Below are 25,659 nucleotides of genomic sequence, written 5' to 3'. Positions count from 1 at the left end.
GATGGCGCCACAGAGCTGGCCATCCCTGCTGGAACTCAGCTGACTTGCCTGCATTTGGCCATTTTGGAGCAAGTTGGATCTTTGGGCTGTTACTGAAACATTCACAGTTTGAAAGGAAACTCTGACAGGACACCTAAATGCAACACATGATCGGAACTGGATTCTGAGCCAGGGGAAAAAATGGCAATAACAAACGTTATTGGGACAACTGATGAAGTTGGAATGTGAACTGGGATTTAGATAAGAGGAGTGTATCCATGTCAAATTTCATGGTTTAAATAGTCGTACCATGCTCAGGAAGCAAAATGTTTTTATTCTTAGGAAATACACACTGAAGTACCACGAGGTAAAGGGGCATGATGTTCAACTTAACTCTCAAATAGTTCAAAAACACATGTGTATGTATGTGTATATGTGGGTGTGCTTATGGAGAGGGGGAGGAGAGAAGAGGGACCCATAAGACAAATGAAACAAACGGTTGGCAAATCTGGATAAAGAGTATACAGGAACCCCTTGTACTATTCTTGCTACTTTGCTGTAAGTTTATAATTATATTAAAATAGTTACCGCTCCCCCCAATGCTCTTTCTTTGTAGCCAATGAGAATGTCATTAAAAGGTTCTTTAAGTGGTGGTACTAATGCTGATGCTGAAAATCTTCCCTGAAAATCATTAATTTCAGAGATAAATTAGAACACCACACTGTACTAGGCATTGTTTTAAGCCCTTCACGTGAATTGACTCATTTCATCCTCACAATCATCCTGTGAGGTAGATGCTACTATTACTCCCAATTTAGTGAAGAGGAAACTGAGGCACAGAGAGGTTAAGTAACTTACCTAAGATCACACAGCTACAGAGCTCAAGCTCTTAATCTCAACAGACCATCAGGAAGGTCAAAAGATCGCCAGGATATGCTATGTTGGTCATTTAGGGAGCAAGCACTGTATTACATGTGAGGGAGCAGCAGGGAGAGTATAGCTCAGTGGTAGAGTATGTGCTTAGCATGCACAAGGTCCTGGGTTCAATCCCCAGGACCTCTGTTTAAAGTAATAATAATAATAATAATAATAATAATAATAATAATAATAATAATAATAATAATAATAATAATAATAATAATTACCTGTCCCCCAGAAAACAAAAACAAACCAAAAAATACCAAAAAATTTTTTTAATGTGAGGGAGCAGAAAAGGCAGCTTTAGGGGAAAACTTTGGAACAATGAATGTGGGTTTTTATGTGCTCTGAACCCCTGCCTCAACCCGACTTTCAAGTCCATATAAGTCAGTCTTGAATTATGCAAGATTTAGCCAAAGTAAAATAGGCAAATAAAATGGCTGCTGATGCTGATGTCACTGGACCTGCTAGCTGATAACACTGGAGGAAAAATTAGAGTGTTCCTCAAACAAATCTGATTATTCTCAATATTTACTGTAAAAATACACAAATGGCATAAATTTGAACTTATAAAAACTAGGTAAATTCCCTTTGCCCCTGCAGTTTAACTCCTAGATGTTCACCCTACAAATATGTTCACACACGAGCACAGAGCAGGGGATGCAAGAGGCGCCGTTTGTGATTTAAAAAAAAAAAGATTTGGAAACCACCTAAGTGTCCACAATAAGGGACCAGTTCAAAGGTACATCCACACAAGGAATGTTATGCAGTTACTTTAAAAGGAAGCTCTTTCCAAATAAGGACAGGAAAAGATGTTTATAGATCATTAGCTATCAGGGAAGTGCGAATCAAAACCACAATAATAAGACGCCATTTCACACCCACTAGGATGGCAATAATCAAGAAGACAGATAATAAAGTGTCGCGAAGGACAAAGAGAAACCAGAACCCTCATACACTGCTGGTAGGGAAGTAAAATGGTACAGCCACTTTGGAAAACATTCCAGCATTTCTTCAAATGGTTAAAAATAGAATTAACTTACGACCCAACAATTCTACTCCTAGGTAGATACCCAAAAGAATTGAAAACATGTATCTATACAAAAACTTGTACACAAATATTCACAGCAGCATTATTCATAACAGCCCCCAAATGGAAAGAACCCAAATGCCCAGCAACTGGCTAAACAAAATGTGATATATCCATAGAATGCAATATTAGTCATCAATAAAAAGAAATGAAGTACAGCTACTTGCTACATCAGGAACCTTGAAAACATGCTAAGTGAAAGGAACCAGACCCAAAAGCCCACAAATTGTGTGATTCCATTTATCTGAAATGTCAGGGAGCAGGGTATAGCTCAGTGGTAGAGTGCATGCCTAGTGTGCACAAGGTCCTAGGTTCAATCCCCAGTACCGTACTGCCATTAAAAATAAATAAATAAACCTAATTACCTCCCCTTCAGCAAAAAACAAAAACAAAAAACACCACAGTGAACATTTATTTGAAATGTCCAGAAAAGGGAAATCTATAGAGAAAGAAAGCAAATTATTGGTTGCCAAGGGCCTGGAGCTGGGGGCAGAGTATGGGAGGACTTGGGGATTGATGCTTAAGGAGTGTGGGCATTTTTTTGCAGGGTAATGAAAATTTTCTAAAACTGTGGTGATGGATGCACATGTCTTTAACTAAAAGCCATTGAATTGTGCACTTTAAATGGGTGATCTGGTAAATTGGTATGTGAATTATATCTCAATAAAGTGGGATTTTTTAAAAAGCTCTTTATGTATTGATATGAAATAATCTCCAGGATATAGTAAATTTAAAAAAGCAAAGTGCAAAACTAACATACATGCTTCCATCTGAGTGGGAAAATATTTTTATAAATGAAATATTTCTGGAAGGACACATCAAACCACGGTAACACTGATCGCTCCTGGAGAGGGGCCTGGATGGCTGAGGGATCCTGAGTAGGAGAGAGAATTATTTTTTAATGGTTAATAGGTGCCCCCCAAAAGCATTAAGATTAACACAATGAAAACCTGTGTGCCCACCATTCAGCTTTAAAAACCACGACCATCCTGTTGAAGGTGCACCTCCCCCATCAGACCCCATCCCACCCCTGAAGGGCTCCACTGTCCTCCGTTTGGAGTTTCTCATTCCCATGCACTTTATACATCTACACTTATCTGCACCTATAGTATCTATAACCAACATGCACTATTTTGCATATTTTATAACTACACATATTCTTCTGTAATTTGCTTTTATCACTCAATATTTTGCTTTATTCATATTGAAACATGCACCTTTAGTTCATTTCCACTGAAGTATAATACTCCACATCCAATACATAAGATAATACATCCAATACTGATGTGTAATTTTCCAAGATGGCCATAAAACAATCTCTCATCCCATACGCTCTTCATACGGTGAGACACTGACATTCCCGTCATTGAGAGGTAGGGCCTATGTTCCCTCCCTTTGCATCTGGGTGGGCTAGTGACTGTGGAAGAAGTGAAGCAAGGTGACTTCCAATGCTAGGTTAGAAAAGGCAATGCAGTTTTCCCTGGCTCCCTTGAGAAGCTTGCTCTTGGAATCCAGCCGCCATGTTGTAAGGAAGCCCAGGCCACATGGAGAAGCCATGTGCAGGCATTCTGGCTGACAGCCCAAACTGAGGTTTTAGCCAAGTGTCAGTATTGGTTAACCACCAGACAACTGAGGCTGCTTTCAAGAGGACACCAGTCCTAGCCAAGATCTTACAGCAAGCACCTGAGCGCCCCCAAGTTATAACAGTCTAATCGAGCACAGTCAACCCCCAGAACCATAAGAGATAATGGTTACTGATTTAAGCCACTACGTTTTGAGGTGGTTCATTATGCATTAGATGATGAGAACACCTATGGCACAATCTGTCCTTTCTCCAGCTGATGGTATTGGGTTGCTCCTAAGTTTATGCTGTTACAACAGTGATTCTATGAACATTCTTACACATGTCCTATGTGCACATGTAAGTTTCTCCAGAAGGGTTATTGCTGGGTTGGAGAGTATGTCATCTTCAGTTACACCACAGCCTATGAAGCTATATTCCAAAATGGTGATACCAACAAACATTCCAACAGCAGTATATATACTCCTATTACTGCAAATCTTCCCCAACTTTAATTTTCTTTGCCAATCTACTGGGAACAAAGCAGTCTTAGTATATATGTATCCTTTTGTACCTTACAATTTTGTATTGTTTGCATGAATTAATTCAAAATAAACATTAAATGTATTCTAAGAAATTACTGCTTTTCTGTTTTAAGCATGTTTTATATATTGGAGTTCCATATTAAGGTGACATTTTTTAAAAGGAGGTATTGCTCCAGTAGCAACAAATACATCTTGTGCCTAGACCTTGGTTTCTAACACCATTTTACAGTGAAAGGAACTGGAGCTTCTTGTACAGGACAAGCCTGAAGTCTTTGTAGTGCCAGAAAGTAAGGAAATGTTAAGAAAACAAATTTTTAAAACCCTAAATCAACCCCACAATAATGAAAGTCTGTCAAAGGGACACAGGAGCCAACTGAAAGAGCGCCCAATGGCCAAAGCTGGAATAATGTAACCAACAAAATAAATACAGTATTGGATTCCAACCCGAAGTACAAAATAAATATCCATGAATTGGGGGAGGAGGGCATAGTTTAGTGGTAGAGTGCGTGCTTAGCATGCATGATGCCCTGGGTTCAATTCCTGGGACCTCCACTAAAAATAATAAATAAATAAACCTAACTACCTCCCCCTGACAAAATTTTAAAAAATCCATGAGTCCATACTGATAAAAATAAATGATTAAATAAGGTAATGAATAGAAAGAAGAGACAAATCTCCCTTGCAGAATAATTCTCAGTAATTTACATCAGTACCTTGCCCTCAAGAAGGTGGAGTATAAGGACCCCACGCCTCAGGGGACTGACTTCTTTTCAAAGCGTCCCATATGGAAAGGGAAGAAGAAGTTTAACCTGACAGTAGAGAAACCTGACAGAGGATGACCAAGCCAGGTGATCAAGGGTAACATAAAAGCGATAAATCACGTCAACAGCATGCACCCTAGATACGATGTAATAAAATGGTACTTTCCCTATGAGCTCTTCCTCTGAAAAACATATAACCCCAGTCTAATAGTGAGACAAACATCAGACATCACAATTTGAGGTACATCCTATAATATACTTCAGCATATTTCAAAACTTTCGAGGTCATCTAAGACAAGTCTGGGAAACTGCCATAGCCAAGAGGAGTCCACGGAGACACGACAACCCCTTATTTGTGGACATAAACGTTTGGCAACATAATGCTGTCAAATTTGACAACATAAATCTAATACAGTATCCTGGAATAGAAAAAGGTATTAAAACTAAGGAAGTCTGAATCAGTTATGGGCTCAAGTTAATACAAATGTACCAGCAATGGTTTGTTAATTGTAACAGATGGGTCATATTAATGTAACATGTTAGTAACTGTGAATAACAGGGGAAACTGGATATGAGATATAGGAGAACTCTGTACCAAGCATATTTCTTGATTTTTCTATAAATCTAAAAAATAGCCTGTTATCAACCGAAAGAGGAACATGCCAAAGTACACAGTAGTCAAACTGACAAAAATTAAGGATAAGGAGAATATATTAAAATCAGCAAGAAAAAAGCAACAAATAATATACAGGGGAACTCCCATACCGCTATCAGTTGATTTTTCAGCAGAAATTCTACAGGCCAGAGGGAAATGCATAATATATTTAAAATGATAAAAGGCAAAACCTTACAACCGAGAATACTCTATCCAGCAAGGCTCTCGTTCAGATTTGATAGAGAAATCAAAAGCTTCACAGATAAACAAAAGCTAAGAGAATTCAGCACCACCAAATCAGCTTTATAACAAATGTTAAAGAAACTTCTCTAGGTATCCAACCACAAGAGACCAAAAAGAAGAAAGGGGAAAAAAAGACCTACAAAAGATTGCTTTGGCAATTCAGGGTCTTTTATGGTTCCATATAAATTTTGGAATTGTTTGTTCTAGTTCCATGGAACATGTGAGTATTTTGACAGGGGTTGCATTGGATCTGTAGATTGCTTTGGGTAGTGTGGCCATTTTGATAAAGTTGAGTCTTCCAATCCAAGAGCACAAGATATCTTTTCATTTATTTGTATTATCTTCAATTTCCTTCATCTGTATTTTACAGTTTTCAGAGTAGAGGTAAGTTTATTTCTAGGTATTGTATTACTTTTGATGCAATGGAAATGTTTATGCCAGTGATAAAACTCTGGTTTTTGAAATGCCCTGCCCCCTAAAAAGTGAATGAAAGACTGCAAATGGCAAAATATCCTTTTTTGTGGGTGAGCTGTATTCCATTGCATATATGTGCTACATCTTCTTTATCCATTCATCTACTGATGTGCACTTAGGATGCTTCCATGTCTTGGCAATTATAAATGGTGCCACTGTTAATAGCCAGGTGTATGTATCTTTTTGAATTAATGTTTTTGTTTTTCTTAGGTTTATGCCAAGGAGTGGAATTGCTGGGCTGTATGGTGGTTCTGTTTTTGGGTTTTTGAGAAACTTCCATATTGCTTTCCATAGTGGCTGCACCAACTTACACTCCCACCAACACTGTACAAGGGTTCCCTTTTCTCCACATCCCTGCCAACATCTGTTATTTGTGTTCTTTTTGATGATGGCCATTCTGACAGGTGTGAGATGATATCTCACTGTGATTCTGATTTGCATTTCCCTGATATTAGTGATGTTGAGCAACTTTTCATGTTCCTGTTGGCCATCTGCATTTCCTCTTTTGGAAAAATATCTTTCAGTTCTTCAGACCGTATTTTAAATGGGCTTTTTTTTTTGGTTTGCTTTTTAATTGAAGTACAGTTGATTTAAAATGTTGTAATAGTTTCTGGTGTACAGCATGAGTGGACTTGGAAGGCATTAAGCTAAGTGAAATAAGTCACAGAGAAAGACAAATACTATATCACTTACATGGGGAATCTAAAAAAATACAACAAACTAGTGAATATAACAGAAAAGAAACAGACTCACAGATGTAGAGAAGGAACTAGTAGTTACCGGTGGGGAAGGGAAGGGGGAGGGGCAAGATGGAGGTGGAGGATTAAGAGGTACAAACTATCAGGTATAAAATAAGCTTCAAGGATGTGCTGTACAACATGGGGAATAGAGCCAATATTTTACAATAACTACAAATGGAGTATAACCTTTAAAAATTGTGACTCACTATATTGTGTACCTGTAACACAGAATATTGTATATCAACTATACTTCAATTTAAAAAAATATGATATTGTAAAATAAATAAAGTTAAAAAAGAAAATAGCCTGTTACTAAAAAAAAAAAAAAGGAGGCATTGCCTAATTGAAGAAATTTGCGAGGGTCCAGTTTGCAGTTCACAAAGCAGGTAAAATTCCATATAGGTAAGAGTAAGGCCTTCAAAAGCAGGTCTGTAAGAGCAGCACTCACAAAACTAAGGTTTGATTCCCAAAGGAGGGGTCAAGGTGGCTGCCACCCACCTCCTGGCCCGTCTGAGCGGCACCAGGCTCGGGTACTGGAGGAAGGGGCAGTGAGGTTGGCCTGGCCCCAGGCTGCCTGTCACAGCCACTGCAAGTTCCCATCTTGCTTTAACATCCACTGGTATGAGCTACCAGAGGGGGTGATGTGTCCATCCAAAGAGAATCACCCGCCTGGGCTGGCCCAGATCGGGCTCTGCGATTTAGCAGGAGCCCTGGGCTCACTGCACTTCCACTTCCACGTGTTTCTGGGATGAGAATAGGAAGTTCCTGCCTTTCGTGGTATTGCCCTCAACCTGAGGACTCGACAAGTCCATCAACTTAGCACAGCACATATTTTATACTTCTTGGCACTCAGGTGGTGGTCAGTATTAACCCTTAGCACCCCCTGACTCACCTCCTCCAGCAGTCTCCAATTAGAAGAGCCCAGCTGCTCTTAATTCCTTTCTGGGATGGGGTGATGTATGCATAAGTAAGTCATCTAAAGAATGCCAATCATCTTGGGGGAGAGCCTAGTTCAGATCTGCTATTGACCCAGTATCAGCATTTGCACTGAGGTGATATAATCAGGGTTCTTCAAGTTCACCTGAGTGGACCCCACATGTGAACAAGGTTATCCACTGCAGCATGACTTGAAATAGCAAGGAACTGGAAACAACCTCAATTCCCTTCCAAAAAGGACTGGTTAAGTAAGCCAGGCCGTTAATATGCGTGTGTGCTCGTGTATGTGTACCACGTGCTCCTCCAGTTGTATGTATGCATGCGTGTCTGTGTGTACGCACACACACAAACACGCCTCTGAAGGGTTACTCAAGACACTGGTAACATTGGTGGCCTCTGAGGAAAGGACGGGGGAACTAGGAGACTTAGGAAGAGACTTCTCACCATGAAGCCCTTTGTATCTTTGCATTTTGAACCATGTGTATGTACTATTTATGCTCAAAAATGTTTCATAGAACCAGAGAAAAAACAATGCACCCCTGTGGTTCACAGCTGTTGGGGCTGGTTTGGGGGAACCACCAAATCAAATGGGTGGGACACTGTGGCTCTGGAGAGGCTAGGAGGCCGAGGAGGTGTCCGGCTCCGGTCTGTCTGGCAGACGGTGGCTGGATGCACATGACTCTTAAGGCCTGATGCCTTCCGGAGCTGCAAATGCTCCCCAGGGTAAGTGGGTGGGGCAGAGTAACACATACACATAGATGACTCTAGAAAATCCAAAACCACTATCCTAGGACCCCACCCTCCCCTCTCCTAAAGGGCCCTGTTTCAAATCAGCAACTGAGGCAGTGCAGGACAGGGGTTAAGGGACGAGGATCTCGGTCACCTCCCTGATGTCAAACCCAGTGCGGCCACTCACCAACTGGTGAGGCCTTCAGTTTACTCCCCTCTGAGCCTCTGGAGAGAGCAAGCAACAAGACTTACCTCGTAACAGGTAAGCTGCTCATGATAAGTGAGCCATACATGTTTTTGTAACATTTTAGTCCCAATTACACATCAAGAAATTACCCTGTGCTCATAAACTTAGTAACTGGAACTCTTCTAGTTAATTCTGGCAGTTGCTAAAATTATCCATGACGTGGAACTTGAAATTACTAGGGGGAGAGAAAGAGTTGATCAGCAAGGAAAGCGTGTATGGGTATGAGCGCCTCCTTGTGGCCCTGATGTAAAAGGGCAGCCTCTGGAACCAACTTCGCCATCACTTGCTGTCCTGAGATTTCAACCTCAAGGAGTCCCACGAGGGTATGGCCTGGGCCCTCACTGGGAGCAGGGTCTGCAGCTGGTCTCTCTACCACTGTCCCTTATACTGAAGTCCGGCCCCTCACAGCGCAGGCCCAGAGCTTGGGACACTGGCTGACACACAGTAGCCTCCCAACACAATGTTACTGAAAAACTAAGTGGATGGTCACTTTGAGGGGACAAAAACAAGTCTGGAGATGGATGATATGGTGAAGGTTATACAACAATACGAATGTACTAAAGGCCACTGAACAGGACACTTAAAAATAGTTCAAATGGTAAATTTTATGTTACATCTATTTCACCACAATGAAAAAAAAAATGGATGAAGTCTAACCTCATCTTTACCTGCCATTAGCAACCCCCCTGCAAGCCCCTGACCACTCCTTCGCAATCTCCTTATCAGATCCTGTTCTCTATATGGGAAAAGGGCCCAACTCCCTTCCAGGCCCCCTCCTCTCTCTACGCCCTTTCCCAGCTGGTTATCACCAGGCCCTTGATGCTCTTCCCTGAGCACTCCCTGAAGCCGGCCTAGGTGGCCCCTGAGCACCAGTGGCCTGCTCAGCTCAGTCAACACGCTGAACACTGAGCGCCCTCCTGCCCCTACCCTGTCTCCCAGCCTCCCCAGCCTCCTGTTTCCACAAACAGAACCCTCCTCTAGATGCTCAAGTCCCCCATCCAGGTGTGATCCACACCCCCATCTTCCCCACGCCCCAGTGTCCAGTCCATCCTCATGGAGAACCCTGCTCCCCCTCCTCCGAAGCGCACCTGAGGTCCACCCACTCTCCTCCCCGCTCCACCACCTCACCCCACGCTGCCTCCCTGCTCCCGCCCCTGCCCTCCCAACAATTTGTCCTCCTCACAGTGGCCCAAGCGATCTTCATAAAAGGCAACTCACATCATCACTTTCCCGCTTCACACCCTCCCAAACTCCTCAATGCTCGTGGGAGGAAGTCCAGATCCCACAGGCCATGCTGGTCTTCTCTCTGGTCTTTGTCCCACCTCAGGGCCTTTGCCCCTGCTGTTTCCTCGGCCTGAACACTCATCTCTTGAACTTCACGTAGCTCAGCCTACAAGTAACCTCCTCTGAAAAGCCTTCTTACCCACAACATCCAGAGGCCCTGGTCACTTTCCCTCATACCTCTGATTCTTTGGGCAGCGTGATAACTTTACTGCCCATCTCCCTGGCTAGAGAGGTCAGCCCCGCGGGCACGGGTTTGTCTGCCTTGCTCACGGATGGATTCCCAGCTCCTGGAAAAGGTCTGGAAAAGCCCTCATGTGTGTGGGGAGCCTGACCCTCAGAGACAGAGCTCACTGCTGTGTGGGCGCCCCCGCCCACACTGTGCTTTGTGTGAGACACAAGCCTGTGACTCACCCTGAAGGAGGGGAGGGAAACAGTTTGAAAGTCACAAAAATATATTAAAACAGCTGTTTTCTTCTTTTTTGGCGCTGACCTCCCTTCTCAGTGCCCCTGACCCACCACCCGCCACAGCCTTTCAGGGAAAAAGATGCCTGAGCAGGTGCCCCAGCCACAGCCCGGGGTCTGGGGAGGTCCCTCCAGCCTGGGAGTGAGGGCGGCTAACAGTCTCTACAGGCTCGACGCCACCGCCGACGGGGCCGCTGGGAGGCCGGAGGTGCAGGAGGGTCAGGCAGGACGCAGCGGACAGTCGGGCCTTGCCACGGGGACAGAAAACAGAAAAGAAATGAACAGAGTGAAGAGAGGAAGAGACAGAAGTTAAAGCAGCCGGGGGGGGGGGGGGGGGAAGGGAGGAGTCAGCGGGGTGGGGAACGAGGGAGCCTCTCCAGGTGACACTCACTCTGGGTGACAGGGAGGCCTGGGGTTTGAGGCAGCAGATGCTGCTGAGGGAGGAAGGGGGATGGAGGAGAGGAAAAGGGCACTTGGCACTTGGAGAGGTAGACAGGTGAGTACTGCCAAGGCCATGGTCAGAGAGGAGGGAACAGAGGACAGGAGAGAAGGGAAAGTCCCAGAGTGGCAAGGCCAGGCCACGATGACCACCTCAGACTCAGAAAAACTGGGTGAATCCCCAGAAAGCTCGGGCCAGCACAATGTCTGAGGGAGACAAGCAGTGTCATCCAGAAGCCGGCAGAGAGGGGTGGTGCACCCTCGCTGAAGACTCTGACAGAGCCAGGAGTCTGGGCGGGGGCCTGTGCCCCGCCCTTGGGCTAGAAGGTCCTGTGGCCCAGTCTTTTGAACACGCTCACAGAGCCCGCGTGGTCCATCTGGGCACCAAGGCCCTCGCTGGAGCTGCTCCCCCGGGGCCCCACCAGAGTCCTCTTAATGGTGACCTTGACCTCAGCCGACTTACTCTTGGTGCTCGTGACCTGGCTGTCCTGGGCCTCGGGCACAAGGGCAGTCTTGCCCAGTCTCTGGATGACGCTGACTTTGGATAGGGCCTCCGGCTTCCTCTCAAGCCCAGGTCGTGAGGAAAGGGCCAGGCGCCGCAGTGTTGGGGCAGCGACCGTTGTCGCCGAGCTTGTGGCCTTGGCTTTGACAGTTAGTGCGGGCTGGGGACTGGCTTTGGCTGGGGTCCGGCCTAGCTTCTTCAGGACCCCAGCATACTGTAGGACAGAGCTGCTGCTGTCATTGTCACTGTCCCAAGCCAGATCCTCGTCCGTCTCTGGGGTCGCCCCCAGGCGGCTAAAGACTCCTGTGGGCTGTGGAGGTCAGAGATAGGACAAGTGAGTCACTTAGTCACTCAACAAGCATTCATGGAGAACTCCCTCATGGATGCCTGGCCTCACAGAGCTCACAGTTGGGAAAAACACCTGTTGGTGGCATGCTAGACAGTGGTGAGAGCCATGAGAGGGCAAGTCCAGGGAGCTAGGGGAGCCAAGAGGAGGCCCCTGCCTTGCCTAAAGTTCGGGGAAGGCTCCCTGGAGAAGGAACACCTGAGGTGAGATCTGAAAGTTGACTGGAAGTGAGTGGGATAAAGAGGGGAGGAGGCAGGGAGGAGATAGGGAAGAATGTTTGGGAGGGTCTACAAGTAAACATGAGAGCAAAGATAAATTTGGTCATTCACTCGACAGACAGACATTTTCTGAGCCCCCACTCAACACCTGGCCCTATGTTGGGCAGTGCTGGGGACCCAGTGGTGCAAGAAAGGCCCAGCCCTGCTCTTGGGCACCCACAATCCAGTGAGGAAGACAGACATGATGTCGGAAATGACATGAGTAATTCTCTAATAACAATAGTGCTGTGTTCTCTGGAGCACAGCAGGGGACAGGGAAGCTTTCTCTGAGGCCTCAGCATTTAAGTCAGGCCCTCGAGGCTGAATTAGTAAAGAGTGCCCTCCAAGTCTCAAGTCAGGAATAGGAATTGTATTTACAGCACCCTCACCGTGTGCCAAGCTCTTTCCATGGCTGCATCTTCAAGCCACGTGACCCGAATGTTATTCTCACGCTTATGGTGAGATTGAGGAAATGAGAAAAGGCCAGAGTGGATGAGCCCTGGTGAGCAAGGAAGGAAATGCAGCTGGGGGCTCTGCCAAAATTAATCAGAGGTGCCATTTGAATATGCTGACTGCGCACGTGATCTCACTCAGTCCTCACGACCACCCTGTGAGGTGGGTCCAATACAGAGCAGGAAACTGAGGGACAAAGGGCTTAAGTGACATGGTAAAGGCCACGCAGGCAGGCAGTAGCAGAGCCAGATTAACACCAGGCAGCGGGCTCAGGCCATGTCTCCCAACCACACGTCGTGCCTGGGGCCTGAGGGTCTGCAAGCAGAGACAGGAAGAGAGGGTCTCATCCTGAGCACAGTGAAAAGCCTCTGAAGGGTTTCTGGTGGGCAAGGCCGGGGAGGGGCCTGTCCTGCGGGCGCACATGTTGCTGCTGTGGGAGAGGGACTGGAGGGGTTCACAGGAGCTGTGAAGGGACCAGCGAAGAGGCCCCGCCCCATCAGTACAGAGAGAGGGGGCAGAGCAGGAAGAGACACATGGCGGCATCAGAATCACGACTGCCTGGGATGGGGTCAGTGGGGCACCCAAGACAGGGCCCAGGGAAGGGTTTGTTTTGGAGGAAGACGCTGAGGCCAGTTTGGGACGAGGTGGTGGGAGGGGTCCAAGGGTGGTGTCCAGGAATCTGCCAGACCCCGGGGGGCTGGAAGTTGGGAGAGAGGTCAGGGTAGCAGACAGACAGGGAAGTCGCCAGTACAAAGAAGGGCACTGGGCCTGGAAAGTGGGGTAAGACATGGTGAGATGTGTATGGGAAGCGTCAGGAACAACTCCCAGGGGAGACAAGAATGTGAGAGTCCCGAGTGGCTCCCCCATTTCCAACTTACCTTATTCCCCGTTGTGGTGTCTGCCTTGGTCTCGGCGCCAAGGCGGTCAAACACGGATGTCCTGTGGAGACCTGGGAGGGAAGAGAGGCCATCAGCCAGCACCTTCTGGGCGGCCCATGTGTACCCAGGCCCAGCGGAGCACCAGGCAGACAGGGAGGGGACAACATGGCAAGCTCAGACCCCAGGCAGCTCTGGTCCAAGCAAGCACAGACTGGGCCGAGTTAGGTTCTGTGCCTGTGATGTTGGCTAACGGCAACCTTAACCCACACACTTTTGGCTGGTGTCAAATGTGAGAAGTCAACTCAAATTGACACTTCTAGTCCTCACACCTTAGTACAAATTCATGAAGTGTGTGCAGGAAGACTTCTTAGTCCCTACTGGTTCCTTTCACTCTTTCTTGGGTCATAGCCTCTAAGAGAACCTGATGGAATCCTCCCTAAATTACAGCCTAAATAGCCATCAACAGGAGAATGTTTACTAAATTATGATACAGAAGTACTATGCAAATATTAAATGACCATTAAAAATAATGAAGCAGATTAACATGCACTAATGTGAAAATATCTCAGTTAAAAAGTTGTAGAAAAATACATGTAGGATGATGCTATTGGAGCTTAAAAAGGAAAGAAATGCCCAGCTATATGTGTAAACATACAAATTGGTGCATTTAAGTTCGTAAGTGCTGGTCTGTAAAGGTTAACGATATGTGTGGGATATGGGAGTGAGGGGGGAGTTTATTTTTCCTTCTTAAGCATCTGCTGATGTTTTTCCATGAGAACATGTGCAATGTTCTAAGAGGAACATTGTAAGGAAGACCACCTCTGCATTACCAAACATGAAGCCCAGCTATGGACTGAGTCTACCGGACCCCTCTGGCTCAAAAAGACAGTTCCCACTGTTTTGGGCACCTGCCCTCTGCCAGGCTCAGTCACTCACTTAACAGGCAGGCCAGCACTGAATCCACGCCACTTCCCCTCCGGGAGGAGGCACCGGAGGAGCCCTGCTAAGCTAACTACAGGGTGAGAGGGTAGAGGTGGTGATGCATCCCCCTCCTCTGCAGTCACCTTTGCTGTCCCCTGGGTCCAAGGTCCCCTGGATCCCATCAGAGCCTGCATCTCAGCCAGTGCCTGTAGGACGTGACCAACCCTGCAAGATGCAGCAAAAGGGAAGCACAGTCTGCCCCCAAGCAAGCCTCTGCCAGGCCCGTACCTTTCGCTGCCTGCTGCTGCTCCAGGATCTTGCGGGTCCGGGGGGTGGTGCCTTTGGGCATGTTGATAATGTACTTCCCCTCCATCTCAGCAGTGACCCGGCGCCGCTTGGTAGGAACAGTCAGGCTCTCCTCCTCTCTGCGGGCCAGGGCTGCTGGGGGAGGAGGGGATGGTGAGCATCTTCTGGGATGGAACATTCTCCTGGGGTAGGGGCTGGATGCCCTGCAGAGGGCACACATGTGCCTTTATCTCCATGTGTTTGTATGACTGGAATCCCTTATCTTCCCAACCACCCCATGGCCACTGACTGACCACTGAGAAACTCAGGGGTGTGGCCACAGCGGAGTCGCAGAAGGCTGTGGCGGGCCTCCCAGGCTCTCTGTGGGTCTGTCCCTGCTCGCCTCCCAGCCCAGCCAGAATCCCCTCAGATGGGGAAACTGCTGGGCAGTGGAAAGGCCATTTAGAGAGTGGTTTCACAGGTGTAATCACTTAAAAAAAATTAATCGAGCTATATACTTACAATTTGTGCATAAGGAAATTACACCTCAATTAAAAATAAATCTCAAATGCGCTGAGGGGTAAGAGAGCCAGTCCCTCCCAGGCTCCCCATCTTTTCCATACTTTAGAAATGAATCTTAACTTTCTTGCTCATGGCACACAAATGGAGAGGTCAGAAGGAGAATGACGCACTTTCAGACATATGTGGCAGAAAAGGAGCACGTGTGATGGAGGTGGACAGGGCTAGGCGGGGCTGGGCGTCAGGATAGCCCAGTCCCCTCCCCAGGCCTCAGTTTCCATTTGTGCCAAGATCATTGCTGTGGGGACGCATCCAACAAAAACAGGAGTGTGTGACGGACAGAAGGAGGGCTTGGAAGCCCAAAGGCCAGAGTCCCATTCCCAGCTTACAAGCTGAGACCTGGAGGAGGAACAGCGGCCAAGCTTGGAAAAATCTGCAGAGAAAGAAGGCTTCCGGAGAAGGGACCATCTGGGCAAAGGCCTCATGATGGGAAGGAGCCTGGAGGGGACCTGAGGCAGCAAGCAAGCCTGAATCCCCACGATGCAAGGCCCAGTAGGGCCATGTGGGAAGATGATTTTATTAATGGAACAATAGGAAGCCCTGGAGAGTTCCAGACAAAGGTGTGAAAGGATTAGATTAGAGGTTGTAAAAGATCCCTCTGGCTGCTAAGAGGAAAGGTAGCTTCTTTACCTTTGACCCCAGGCATCAAGCACAGGGCCGGGCACCAGTGCGGGGCTCAATGAACATCTGTTAAAAAAGACTGAACCACCCATAGTCAACAATACTTTACTGTACACTTACCATTTTGTAAAGAGGGTGGATCTCATGTTAAGTGTTCTTACCACAAAAAAATAAAATTTAAAAATACAAAAAGACTGACCCAGCCACTGAGTGAGAACCGCAGTGCACCCTCACTGCTTGAAGACACCACCTCACGTGCTTCTGACTGTCCTCTGGGGAGGGCAGCACCAGCCCCATTCTACAGATGTGGAGAGGGAGGCCCACAGAGGTGCAGTGACCTGACCAAAGCTGAACGCTGTGGATACCTCGTGGCCTTCAAAGCACCTTGCAAGGTTGGGAATATGTCCCCCAGATACCGTCTGCCAACCCACATTCACCTCCAGCTCCCCACCAACCTGCCCGAGTCCTCTCACCGGCGGCCTTGGCACTCTTTGCTGCCATCTTGTTGGACACAGTGACAGAGATCTTGGAGGCACTGGTGTCCGGCCGCCTGGGGGGAGTGCCGGGTGGGGAGTCGCGGTTCAGACTGTTGGTGATCATTCGGGAGGCGGCTGTAGGGAGGAAAGAGGAGTCCAGCGGGGAAGGAATAGCCCACCACTCCCTGCCCTGGGGGCCTCTCCAGAGGCCCAGACCAGGTTGGTTCCCATCACACTTCACCCATCAGTTACCCATCCCTGCACAGAGCTCTTCCCTCCCCTCCCCATCGGCTGCCGGTCTCCAGGATCCTCTTGGCCCAGCAAGTACAGATCTCCTCAGGGTACTTGCTGTTCATCTGTCTGGCGTGTGGTCCCCCAGTACCAACGGGCTTGCTCTGTCTCTTCACTCAGATCTCCTCTCCAACGGCATCTCCTCAGGGAAAACTTCCCTGACCCCCACCTTGATCTTAACCACTTCTACCCTCCGCTGGTGCTTTCTTTTTCTTCAGGCCGTTATTACTGCTTGACATTAAATTACATTTGTTTGTTTACTGGCAGCCTCTCCCACAAGAATGCAAGCCCCATGAGGAGACACTGTCTGTTTATTGCTGTGTTCCCAGTCCCCGCCACGGCCTCTGGCACTTTGTAGCTGTGCCCCCTTCACCGCTAGCATGTTCCAATGAAGGAAAGGAGGCCTGAACAGATGGCACTCACCGCTAGCCGTGCCTCGGCGAATCTCGCCTGGGAGGGGGCTGGGGCTGCAGGGCACTGACTCAGTGGCAGCTTTGCACATGTCCTGCCAAAAAAAAAAAAGGGGGGGGGGTGCCCGGGTTACCATGGGGGCAGGGGCATGAGCTGAGGGAAGAGAGGACCCAGAAATCTGAGCAAAACTTGGGAGGCAGGGGGGAAATCAGAGCTGAGCTGTTTGAGAAGAGATTTCAAAACCTTTCACTCCTCACCATAAAAAGCATCAGACAAACCCAAACGGAAAGACATGCTACAGAACAGCTGACCGGTACTCTCAAAACTGTAAAGGTCACCCCAAACCTGGGAAAACTAGGAAACCACCCCAAATCAAAAGATACTAAGGAGACATGAGAAGTAAATGCAACGTGATGTCCTGGAACGGAAAAAGGACATTAGTAGAAAAACTGATGCAATCCAAATAGTCTATAGTTTAGTTCATAATATAGTGTTTATAGCGTTTACAGTTTTGACAAATGTACCCTGGCTATGTAAGGCGTCAATATTAGGGGAAGCTGGGTGAAGGAAATACAGAAACTTTCTGTACTACTGTTTGGACTTTTCGAGAAATCCAAAATGGTTCTCCAATTTAAAAGCTTAAAGAGAAGAAAGAATTTTACTCAGGAACCTCCAAGATAACTCAGAAAATGTCCCTGGCTTGAGAAAGCCCTCACTGCGGGGTCTTGTCCTGGATGATGGATGATGAAGGCCTGTCCCTGCGATGGAAGAAGCTACAAAAATTGATGAGAACAACCCCAGCAGCCACCATCTGGTAAAGCAGAATGCTTGAGAGTGCAGCTCTGGGGCAAGTTTCCTCCTCAGTCAAGTGGAAGGAGGAGTAAATGAGCTAATATGGCAAAGGATGGAGACAGGCCCTGGCAGGCCGTGGCAAAGGCCTGTAAGTGCTAGCAGTCATAACTAAAAAAGCTCTTCACTCCAGGCCTGGCACTTGGTGCCACATACACTACCAGGCAGACGGCCACAGCTACCCTACACGGCAGGGTGTGTGAAAAGCCTGTTTCAGAGACTCGGGGAAGTGGAATTGCTAGTCTAAGGTCACTGTAAGTGGAGGGGCCACGAATGGAACAACCACGTTGTTGATCAAGTTACCAACTGGGTCCCGCACAGGAAGCTCCTGTTCTGGGGACAGACAAGAGTCCTGGTCAGTGTAATTATTATGAAAAAGATGAGAACTAGTAATAATAATAATGCTTACAGACAGCCTTTCCTGAGGCCCTGCTGTTTGCACTGTCCTAGATCTTTGTTTTAACTTAATACTTAACACCACCCTGCAAAATAGGTTTGTCTATGTGCATTCTACAGGTGGAGCAAGTAAGGCTCTGAGAGGTTAGGCAATGTACCCAGTGTCACACAGCAATAGTGAAGCCAGCCTTGGAACTCAGGTCTCCCTGCCTTTGCTTCCAAGCCTCCCATTGGCTCTGCCACTGCCGCTCCATCCCACCCCAGACCCAGGGACAGGGGTGTCGAGCAGAGCACCCACCTGGCGGTGCACCACTTTGGCATGCTTGAGGATGGCGATGATGTCACCCACCACAGTCACCCCGAGCTCGTTCATGATTTCTTTGTTGAGATCTAGCAGCATGCTCTTCTGGATCCTGCAGGGGAGGGTCTGTGGTGAGGCCACAAGTGGGCCAGGTGAGTGAGCCAGCCAGCTCCCCGTCTCCCCTCCTTTCCCCAGGTTCAGCCCCGTCCCCTCAGTGGCCTTACCTGTTATCCACAAACATCACGGCGTAATTGACAGCAGGTCCTGGAGGAATGCCGGCTTCCTTAAAGAACTGGATCCACTCAGAAGTGGCTGGCAGGGGTGGGTGGTAGACAGGGCTCATTACTCACATTATTCTCATTAGAGAACAGCAGCAGCAAAACCACAAGAGCAGCAGCTCCCACAAATTAAATGCTTGTCCAATGCCAGGCTCTGGGCTGAGTGCTTCCCATGCACAGTGGAACTAAGCCAGCCTGACGATCCAGTGGGTTAAGCAGTGTGGACGCCCCCCACTTAGCCAGTGAGGAAACTGAGGTGAGGAAAGGTTGAACAACTCGACCCAGGCCACACTGCTAACAAGAAGCAGACTCCCCCAGCCCTGGTGCCTCCGGACTGCCCTTCTCCTGACAGCTCTGCCCTGCCCTTGGGCGTGACCTGCAGTGATCATCCCCAACGTGGGAACAATGACTGGTTTGGGGTAGCCAGGACTCTGGGTTCTCCGCCCCAGTCCCCATCAGCAGGCGCAGGCACCACAGGGTAAGGATCCACAGGTGGAGGGAACGGAGGGTCGCACAGCCGGCCCTTGGCATCAGCAAGCCCCCTCCCCAACCCCACAGGAGCAGGCTGGCCTCTGAGTTGGGGGCATGGAGGTTACGAGTACAGCCTTTCGAGCTTGGGTTCAAATCCTGGCTCTGCCAACTCCTGACTGAGGGCCTTTGGGCAAGGTATCACTCAGAGCTTCAATTTCCTCAGCTGTAAATTTGGGATAATACGTTCAACATGTGGGAACTGAGCACTTGGCACATGCCAGGTCCTGTTTGGGGCACTAGGGATACCACAGGGCACAAGACAGAGTCCCCTCCCTCATGGAGCTGGCATCCTAGTGATAACTGCAGCGCCGTCCTCGGTCATTGCGTGGACTAAAGAGAGAGTCCACATAAAGGGCTTAAAAGGCACCTGGCCCGGAGGTTGTCCTCAACCCACTGCAGCTATTATTATCGTTGTTATTGTTATTATTATTCTTGGCCTCTCAGGTGTGACCTTCAAACTGACCCTAACCTATCAGGGCAAGTGTTAGATAAGATTATTGGTTCCAAGTAAAATTTTTTTTCACATTTTAATACCTCTGAAACTAGGATTACCGCACAATTGATGGTGTGCTGCAGTTTAACTGGCAACATTTTTTTTTCTTTCTCTTGATACGTAACAGTACATTCAACAGTCCATGCTACTTTAGATAATTAGAAATTTGGTATTCCTATGCCCATTTTGCTGATAAGACAACTAAGGCTCAGAGCAGGGAGAGACACGCTCTGGGTGAGGCGCTGCATGGGTGGCGGTGCAGGGCTCAGGCACGTCCTCTTCCGAGGAGGACCCTGCCCCGCCGGCCACTGGTCTGACTCCCTGGGCCTGAGACAAGTGAGGAGCTCATGCCCTCAGGACTTCCTCTACCAGCCCAGAGGAAAGGGGGGCCTTTTCTACTTTGCCCAGGTACTATCCACCTGTCAAGACGAGGAGCCCTGGGTTTCATTAGCCAAAAGCAGGATCCTCTGTCTAAGTATCGAAAACTATCACATAATTGTTCCATTTATGTGACATGTCCAGAAAAGGTAAACCTGTAGCAATCTGTAGGGACAGAAAGTAGATTAGCGGTTGCCAGGAACTGGGTGGGAGGGCAGTGAGGAGAGAGTGGGTATGCAGGTTTTGCGGGGAGTGATGAAAATGTTTCAAAACTGATTGTGGTGATGGTTGCATAACTCTGTGAACACAGAGTATAAAAACCACTGAATTGTACACTTTAGTGAATTGTATGAAATGTGAATTGTACCTGAATTAAACTCTTATTAAGGGGAATAAAAGCACCACATAGGTTGGGGGTAGCTAGCTGCCTGCAGCAAAGTCATGGAACTGCAGAAGTCCCCATGTCCTGCCCTCACCATCATGTCATGTCCTACTAAGGAGGAAAATATGCTGCCCAGTAAATGATCATAAGCACCAGCTGTAAGATGCAACCCCCACCCTTTCAGACATATTAATATGAGCCACAGTGTGTGTCTTGGCCTCAGTGAGGTGTGTTTTGCTGCAGACACCAGGAGAAATGCACCAAAATATTCACAGCAGCTTGTCTGCAACAGCCACAAACTAGAAACAATGCAACAGCCCCTGACAGTAGCATCGATAAATAAATCTGTATCAGTACCACAGAGCAGTGCAAAGGAAGGAACCACAGCTACACACAGCACTACAGACGACTCTCAGACATCGCTCAGAGTAATGGAAGCCAGAGACACAAAAGAACACACGGCGTGATTTCATTCATGTAAGTTCAAAACCAAATCTATAGAATAGGAACGTTTTCATTAGTGGTACAACAATAAAGAAAGGTAAGGAGAGATTATCACAAAGATAAAATAGTGGTTTATTCCATCTGGAGAAGGGAGGGGGTCGGGATTGGGGTGGAGCCCTCAGTGGAGGCAGGCAATATTCTGTTTCTTGACCTGGATGGTTAGAGGAGGACTGCACTTTTAAAAACTTTTTATTGAACTATAATGTACACACACAAAAGTACACACAAGTTGATAGATTTTCATAAACCAACACACCCATGTAACCAGTACCCAGATCAAGAAACAAAATATTTCCAACATCCCAGAAGCAGCCCCCTCCCCCCACACCACCTCACATTCCCTAAGTCGTCACTTCTCCCTGCCTCGCAAGGGCCAGCAACACCTTCTAGCAGTATAGATTGGTTTTGCCTGTTTCTGTTCTTTATATAAGTGGAATTGTAAAGGAAGTACTCAGATGTTTGCTCTTCAATTGCTCTTATGACCACACAAATATGTTTTCTGTGCTTTTCTATATGTACAAATCTCCAAACATTTAAAAGCTACCAGCTAACCTCTGTGGTTTGGCAATCCCAAAATACAGAGTTTAAAGACAATGTGATGGTTAAGGCTCATGAGATTAATAACAGTTAACACTTGCTGAGAACTATGCCGAAGATTTTACATACCATAACCTCCTTTCTCCTTACAACATCCCAGGATGTAGGGAGTGTTAGTATCTCCATTTCACAGGTAAGAAAACTGAGGCTCTGAGAGGCCATGTGGGAGATCTACTGGACTTTAGAACTCAAGTTCTTTATAGCCAAAATACGCTGTCAGGAGGCCAAGATACCGAGAGGAGACGGGTAGGCCCTGAGCAGGCCCTGGCCCTGCCTCCACGTTCCTTAGAGCACAGCTGTTCCTGCCAGTGACCCAGCCTTCCCTCCCCTCCCCTGTGCCCCCCACCAGGTCATGCCTCATAAAGGGCAGTGGGGAGAGGGGACCCAGAGAGAAGACTCACCCATTGTCACTGAGACCATTGTCTCCCTGGCCGTGACGCTGTTCCCTGGAGCCTGGAAGAGAGAACAAGGGGAGAGTGCCTATGAGTTGCCGCCGGCGAAGTGTCTGTCCCTCTCTCGCTGCCTGTCTGTCTGCCTGCCAGAGGAGAGTTCCTGGGCTGGGGGCTCACCGCCCAGGAATAGCCTGGAACAGCTGCCAGGAAGTCAGCCTGGGGCAGAGCTGCCACCACAACTATCACTTCTGCCTGGGACAAGGCCCAGGGACAGCGAACGTCCACAGCGCCAGTCCCACACACCTCCAACGTCTCTGGCTGGGATAAGGGAGGGACAGAAAAAGGACATCCCCTGCCCGAGACTTTAACCATAAAAAGCCATTCATTCATCTGTTCAAAAACCACTTCCTGAGAACCTACTGTGTGTGAGGCACTGCTCCAGGAGCCAGGAATTTTGAGGTGAACAAAAACCCAGAGCTTGGCACCTAGTGGGGACCCAGGAAAGGGGGAGACAGACAGTCAACAAGCAAAACACTGGACAGTATCAATATCATGTGACAGAAAGCCCTGAGCATCAGGGAGGAAACACGGAGGGCCCGGGAGGGAGGGCTGGCCATTCCCAATGGACGGTCAGGGAAGAGCTCTCTAAAGTGACGTTTAGGGACCCAAAGGCGGTGGAGGGGTGAGCAGTGCAATTTTATAGAGAAAGAGTGTTCCGGGAGAAGGTACAGCAAGTCCAGTGCCCTGAGCCAGGAGAGCATCTGGCACGTCTGCGGGGCGGCAGGCAGCCTGCGGGGCGGCAGGCAGCCTGCGGGGCGGCGGTGGAGAGAGTGGGGAGGTGGATGAGAGCAGCCGAGGGCAGAGAGGTGGGGCACCAGTCAGGAGGGTCCCCAGAGAAGAAATGGAAAACCAGTTTTCACCGAGATGAGATCAGCGGGTACCAGAAAGCTGATAAAGACATATTAGCATCAATGGCGATGTTCTCCTAGGCGTGAACAGCAGTGTTGAATGAGAACTCAAAGAAATCATTTCCTCACCTGATGATTCGACGCTATCTGACTCCAGGACTACCTGGCCCACACTTCCCACCCTAGCCCTCCTCCTTCTCTCCTCCTCTGGTCCTCATCCTTCACTCAGCTCCCTTCTGTCTGCTCCAGCCCCCAATTCTGATCCTTCTCGTCCAGCCTGCCTCCACTTCCTCTCCAGGGCAAAGAAGGCCCCTGGCCAGCCCCTATCTACTTACCATCACCCACAATCTGCCCCTTCCCACCCCACACCCCCATTTGATGGTATAACAGAGATGGTAAAAGAGTAAGGACTCTGGAACCAGACTTGCAGAGTTCAAATCTGGCTCCACCACCTACTAGCTGTGTGATCTTGGCAAGTTACTTCACCAGTTAGGCCTCAGTGTCCCCATCTGTAAACTGGGATGATACACACAACTTACCTTAGAGGACTGCTGTGAGGGCTGCATGAGCTTCTATGGACAAAGCACTGGAGAGAGCCTGGTGTGTACTAAGTACTCTACAAGTGCTGGCTCTTCTTCCCTGCCAGGCCTCCCTCCGCAGCCTTCCCACTAGCACCCAAGGGCTTCACCTGCCTCCCACTTTTCACACAGAAAGCCACCTGTGCCTGGAATGCTTCCTCCTCCTGTCCTCCTGGCAAGCTCTCCTTCATTCTGCTTGACTGCCACCTGCTTTGTGAAGCTTTCCCAAAGTCCCCAGATGTGAGACTCTCTCCTCCACTCTCAACGAGGGTGATGAACATGACCACAGACATCACCCCACCCTGTACATGGCTCCAGAGATCCCCTTTCCCTTCTGGATTTTACCAGTGGACAAAGACAACACAACCAGCACCTCTCAAAGAGCAAGGGAGGGAGGGGCTTCAGTAAATCAGACAGAACAACGACACCTCACATACCAAGCACTCGCTGTGTGCCAGGACCAGCATCAGGCATCATGCTGGTGCCTCACAACCTCCCTGTGTGTGAGGACTATAATTAGCCCCATTTTAATCAATGAAAAAAACCGACTCATTGTGGTTCAGTCATTTGCCAAATGCCACATCTAGCAAGCAGCTTTACTAGGATTCAAAAACAAGTTCTCCCTGATTCCAATGCCCATGCAGTAGCTCCTGCCGAATGTTTATGTGCCAGGCACTGAGTACGTACACATCTCAGTGACTCCTCACAACCACCCGCCATAAAAAGTAAAAATGCTATCCACGTTACAGAGGAGAGTAGCAGGCCCAAGGTCACACAGCAAGTAACTGCAGAGCCAGGATTTGAACCTAAGTCAGTCCAATGGCTACAATTAACACTGGTCAAGAGATTACTATGAGCCGGGCACTATGGTCTGTCTTCACAAAGTCTCAGTTAATACTTATGGGGTGGGTGGGTATAGCTCAGTGGTAGAGCACATGCTTAGCATGCATGAGGTCCTAGGTTCAATCCTCAGTAAACATTAAAAAAATTAATAAATAAAACTTATTTAAAAAATACTTACTAGAAGCCTTTAAGTCCTGGAATCTTCCCACTATAGCTGCAGAATTCCCTGCTGGATTCAATTTCCTCTCTCCATCATTAAAAGCCCATCTCCAGTGCTGAATTTCTGAATAGTGGAAATTGTATAACATTAATAATAGAAAAATGACAGCTCCCAAAATCCAAGTAATTATCATGGACCCTTAGAAGGCTTGACCCCAAATGGTGATTTTACCACTTCCTAACCCTGACTCTGCAGCAAGTGGCTTAACCTTTCTGGATCTCATTCTCTTTAACTATAAAATAAGAATGATAGGAGTTACTGTACATCAACTATACTCCAATTAAAAAAAATGCTAGGTGTATCTATTCTTAAAGTGCTTAGTGGGATTAAATGAGTTCATAAATGCCAAGCCCTAAGAACAATGCTCAACCCATTATGTATATGTGCATTAAATAAAATAAATGTATCTTCAGTGAGTTAGGGAAAGGGTAGACTGGCAACTGAGTTGATGTTAGTCATGGGCAAAATGTGAACTGAGAACAGAGGGTAACTTAACAGGATCCATGGTATCTGACAACATGGCATCACATAATACAAGTTATTCCCTTTTCAATTCTTTCAGTTTCTGTCTACAATATAATAGACCGTTCTGCTTCCGTTCTTGGAATTCAGTTTAAGTTTCCCTTCTTCTCATAGCCAGCAATGTAGTTTTCCATTAGGGTACCAATACAAATATTCTTTCTCAAATGAATTAACTGAAGGAAAATGCATCAGTGGTTTGAAAGAAAAAGGAGAACCTAATACTATGGGATTTGGTAAAACTGGTCAAACAGTGGCAGGATGTCGATTTGCCTAACTCCAGATTCCAAGTTTTTCCTGTTCCTGTCCCTGAGCTTCCTCCTCCTCTCTACCTCTCTGTTTACACCAATGACTCTCAGAATCATTATTATAGGCCCAATCTATTAAGCTCCTACTCAATACTGTGCC

At 47.6% G+C, this 25,659-nt stretch overlaps 1 protein-coding gene across 8 annotated transcripts; it reads right to left on the bottom strand.

Annotated features, from left to right (window-relative positions):
- Nucleotides 1-1,694: 1,694 nt before the first annotated feature.
- On the bottom strand, nt 1,695-24,795 carry C9H19orf47 (chromosome 9 C19orf47 homolog). 8 transcript variants are annotated; one of them, XM_074369653.1, is made up of 10 exons: nt 24,691-24,795; nt 22,193-22,244; nt 18,853-18,940; nt 18,626-18,740; nt 17,095-17,176; nt 16,360-16,515; nt 14,708-14,860; nt 13,499-13,569; nt 11,526-11,874; nt 1,695-10,871 (listed from the first exon to the last, which is right to left on the bottom strand). In XM_074369653.1, exons 2-10 carry the CDS (start codon nt 22,209-22,211, stop codon nt 10,777-10,779), a joined length of 1,128 nt encoding a protein of 375 aa, XP_074225754.1. In that variant the 5' UTR covers nt 22,212-22,244; nt 24,691-24,795; the 3' UTR covers nt 1,695-10,776. The 8 variants fall into 8 exon arrangements, with proteins under 8 accessions (XP_074225754.1, XP_074225755.1, XP_074225750.1 ...); XM_074369654.1 differs by having other exon boundaries at nt 14,708-14,857; nt 16,378-16,515; XM_074369649.1 differs by lacking the exon at nt 1,695-10,871 and having other exon boundaries at nt 10,927-11,874.
- Between the last annotated feature and the right edge of the window lie 864 nt (nt 24,796-25,659).

The sequence above is a fragment of the Camelus bactrianus genome, chromosome 9 (genome assembly GCF_048773025.1).
Source record: "Camelus bactrianus isolate YW-2024 breed Bactrian camel chromosome 9, ASM4877302v1, whole genome shotgun sequence".
In the NCBI taxonomy this organism is placed as follows: Eukaryota; Metazoa; Chordata; class Mammalia; order Artiodactyla; family Camelidae; genus Camelus; species Camelus bactrianus.
The sequence above is the reverse complement of the archived record's forward strand: the minus strand, read 5'-3'. Positions and strand labels throughout refer to the sequence as shown.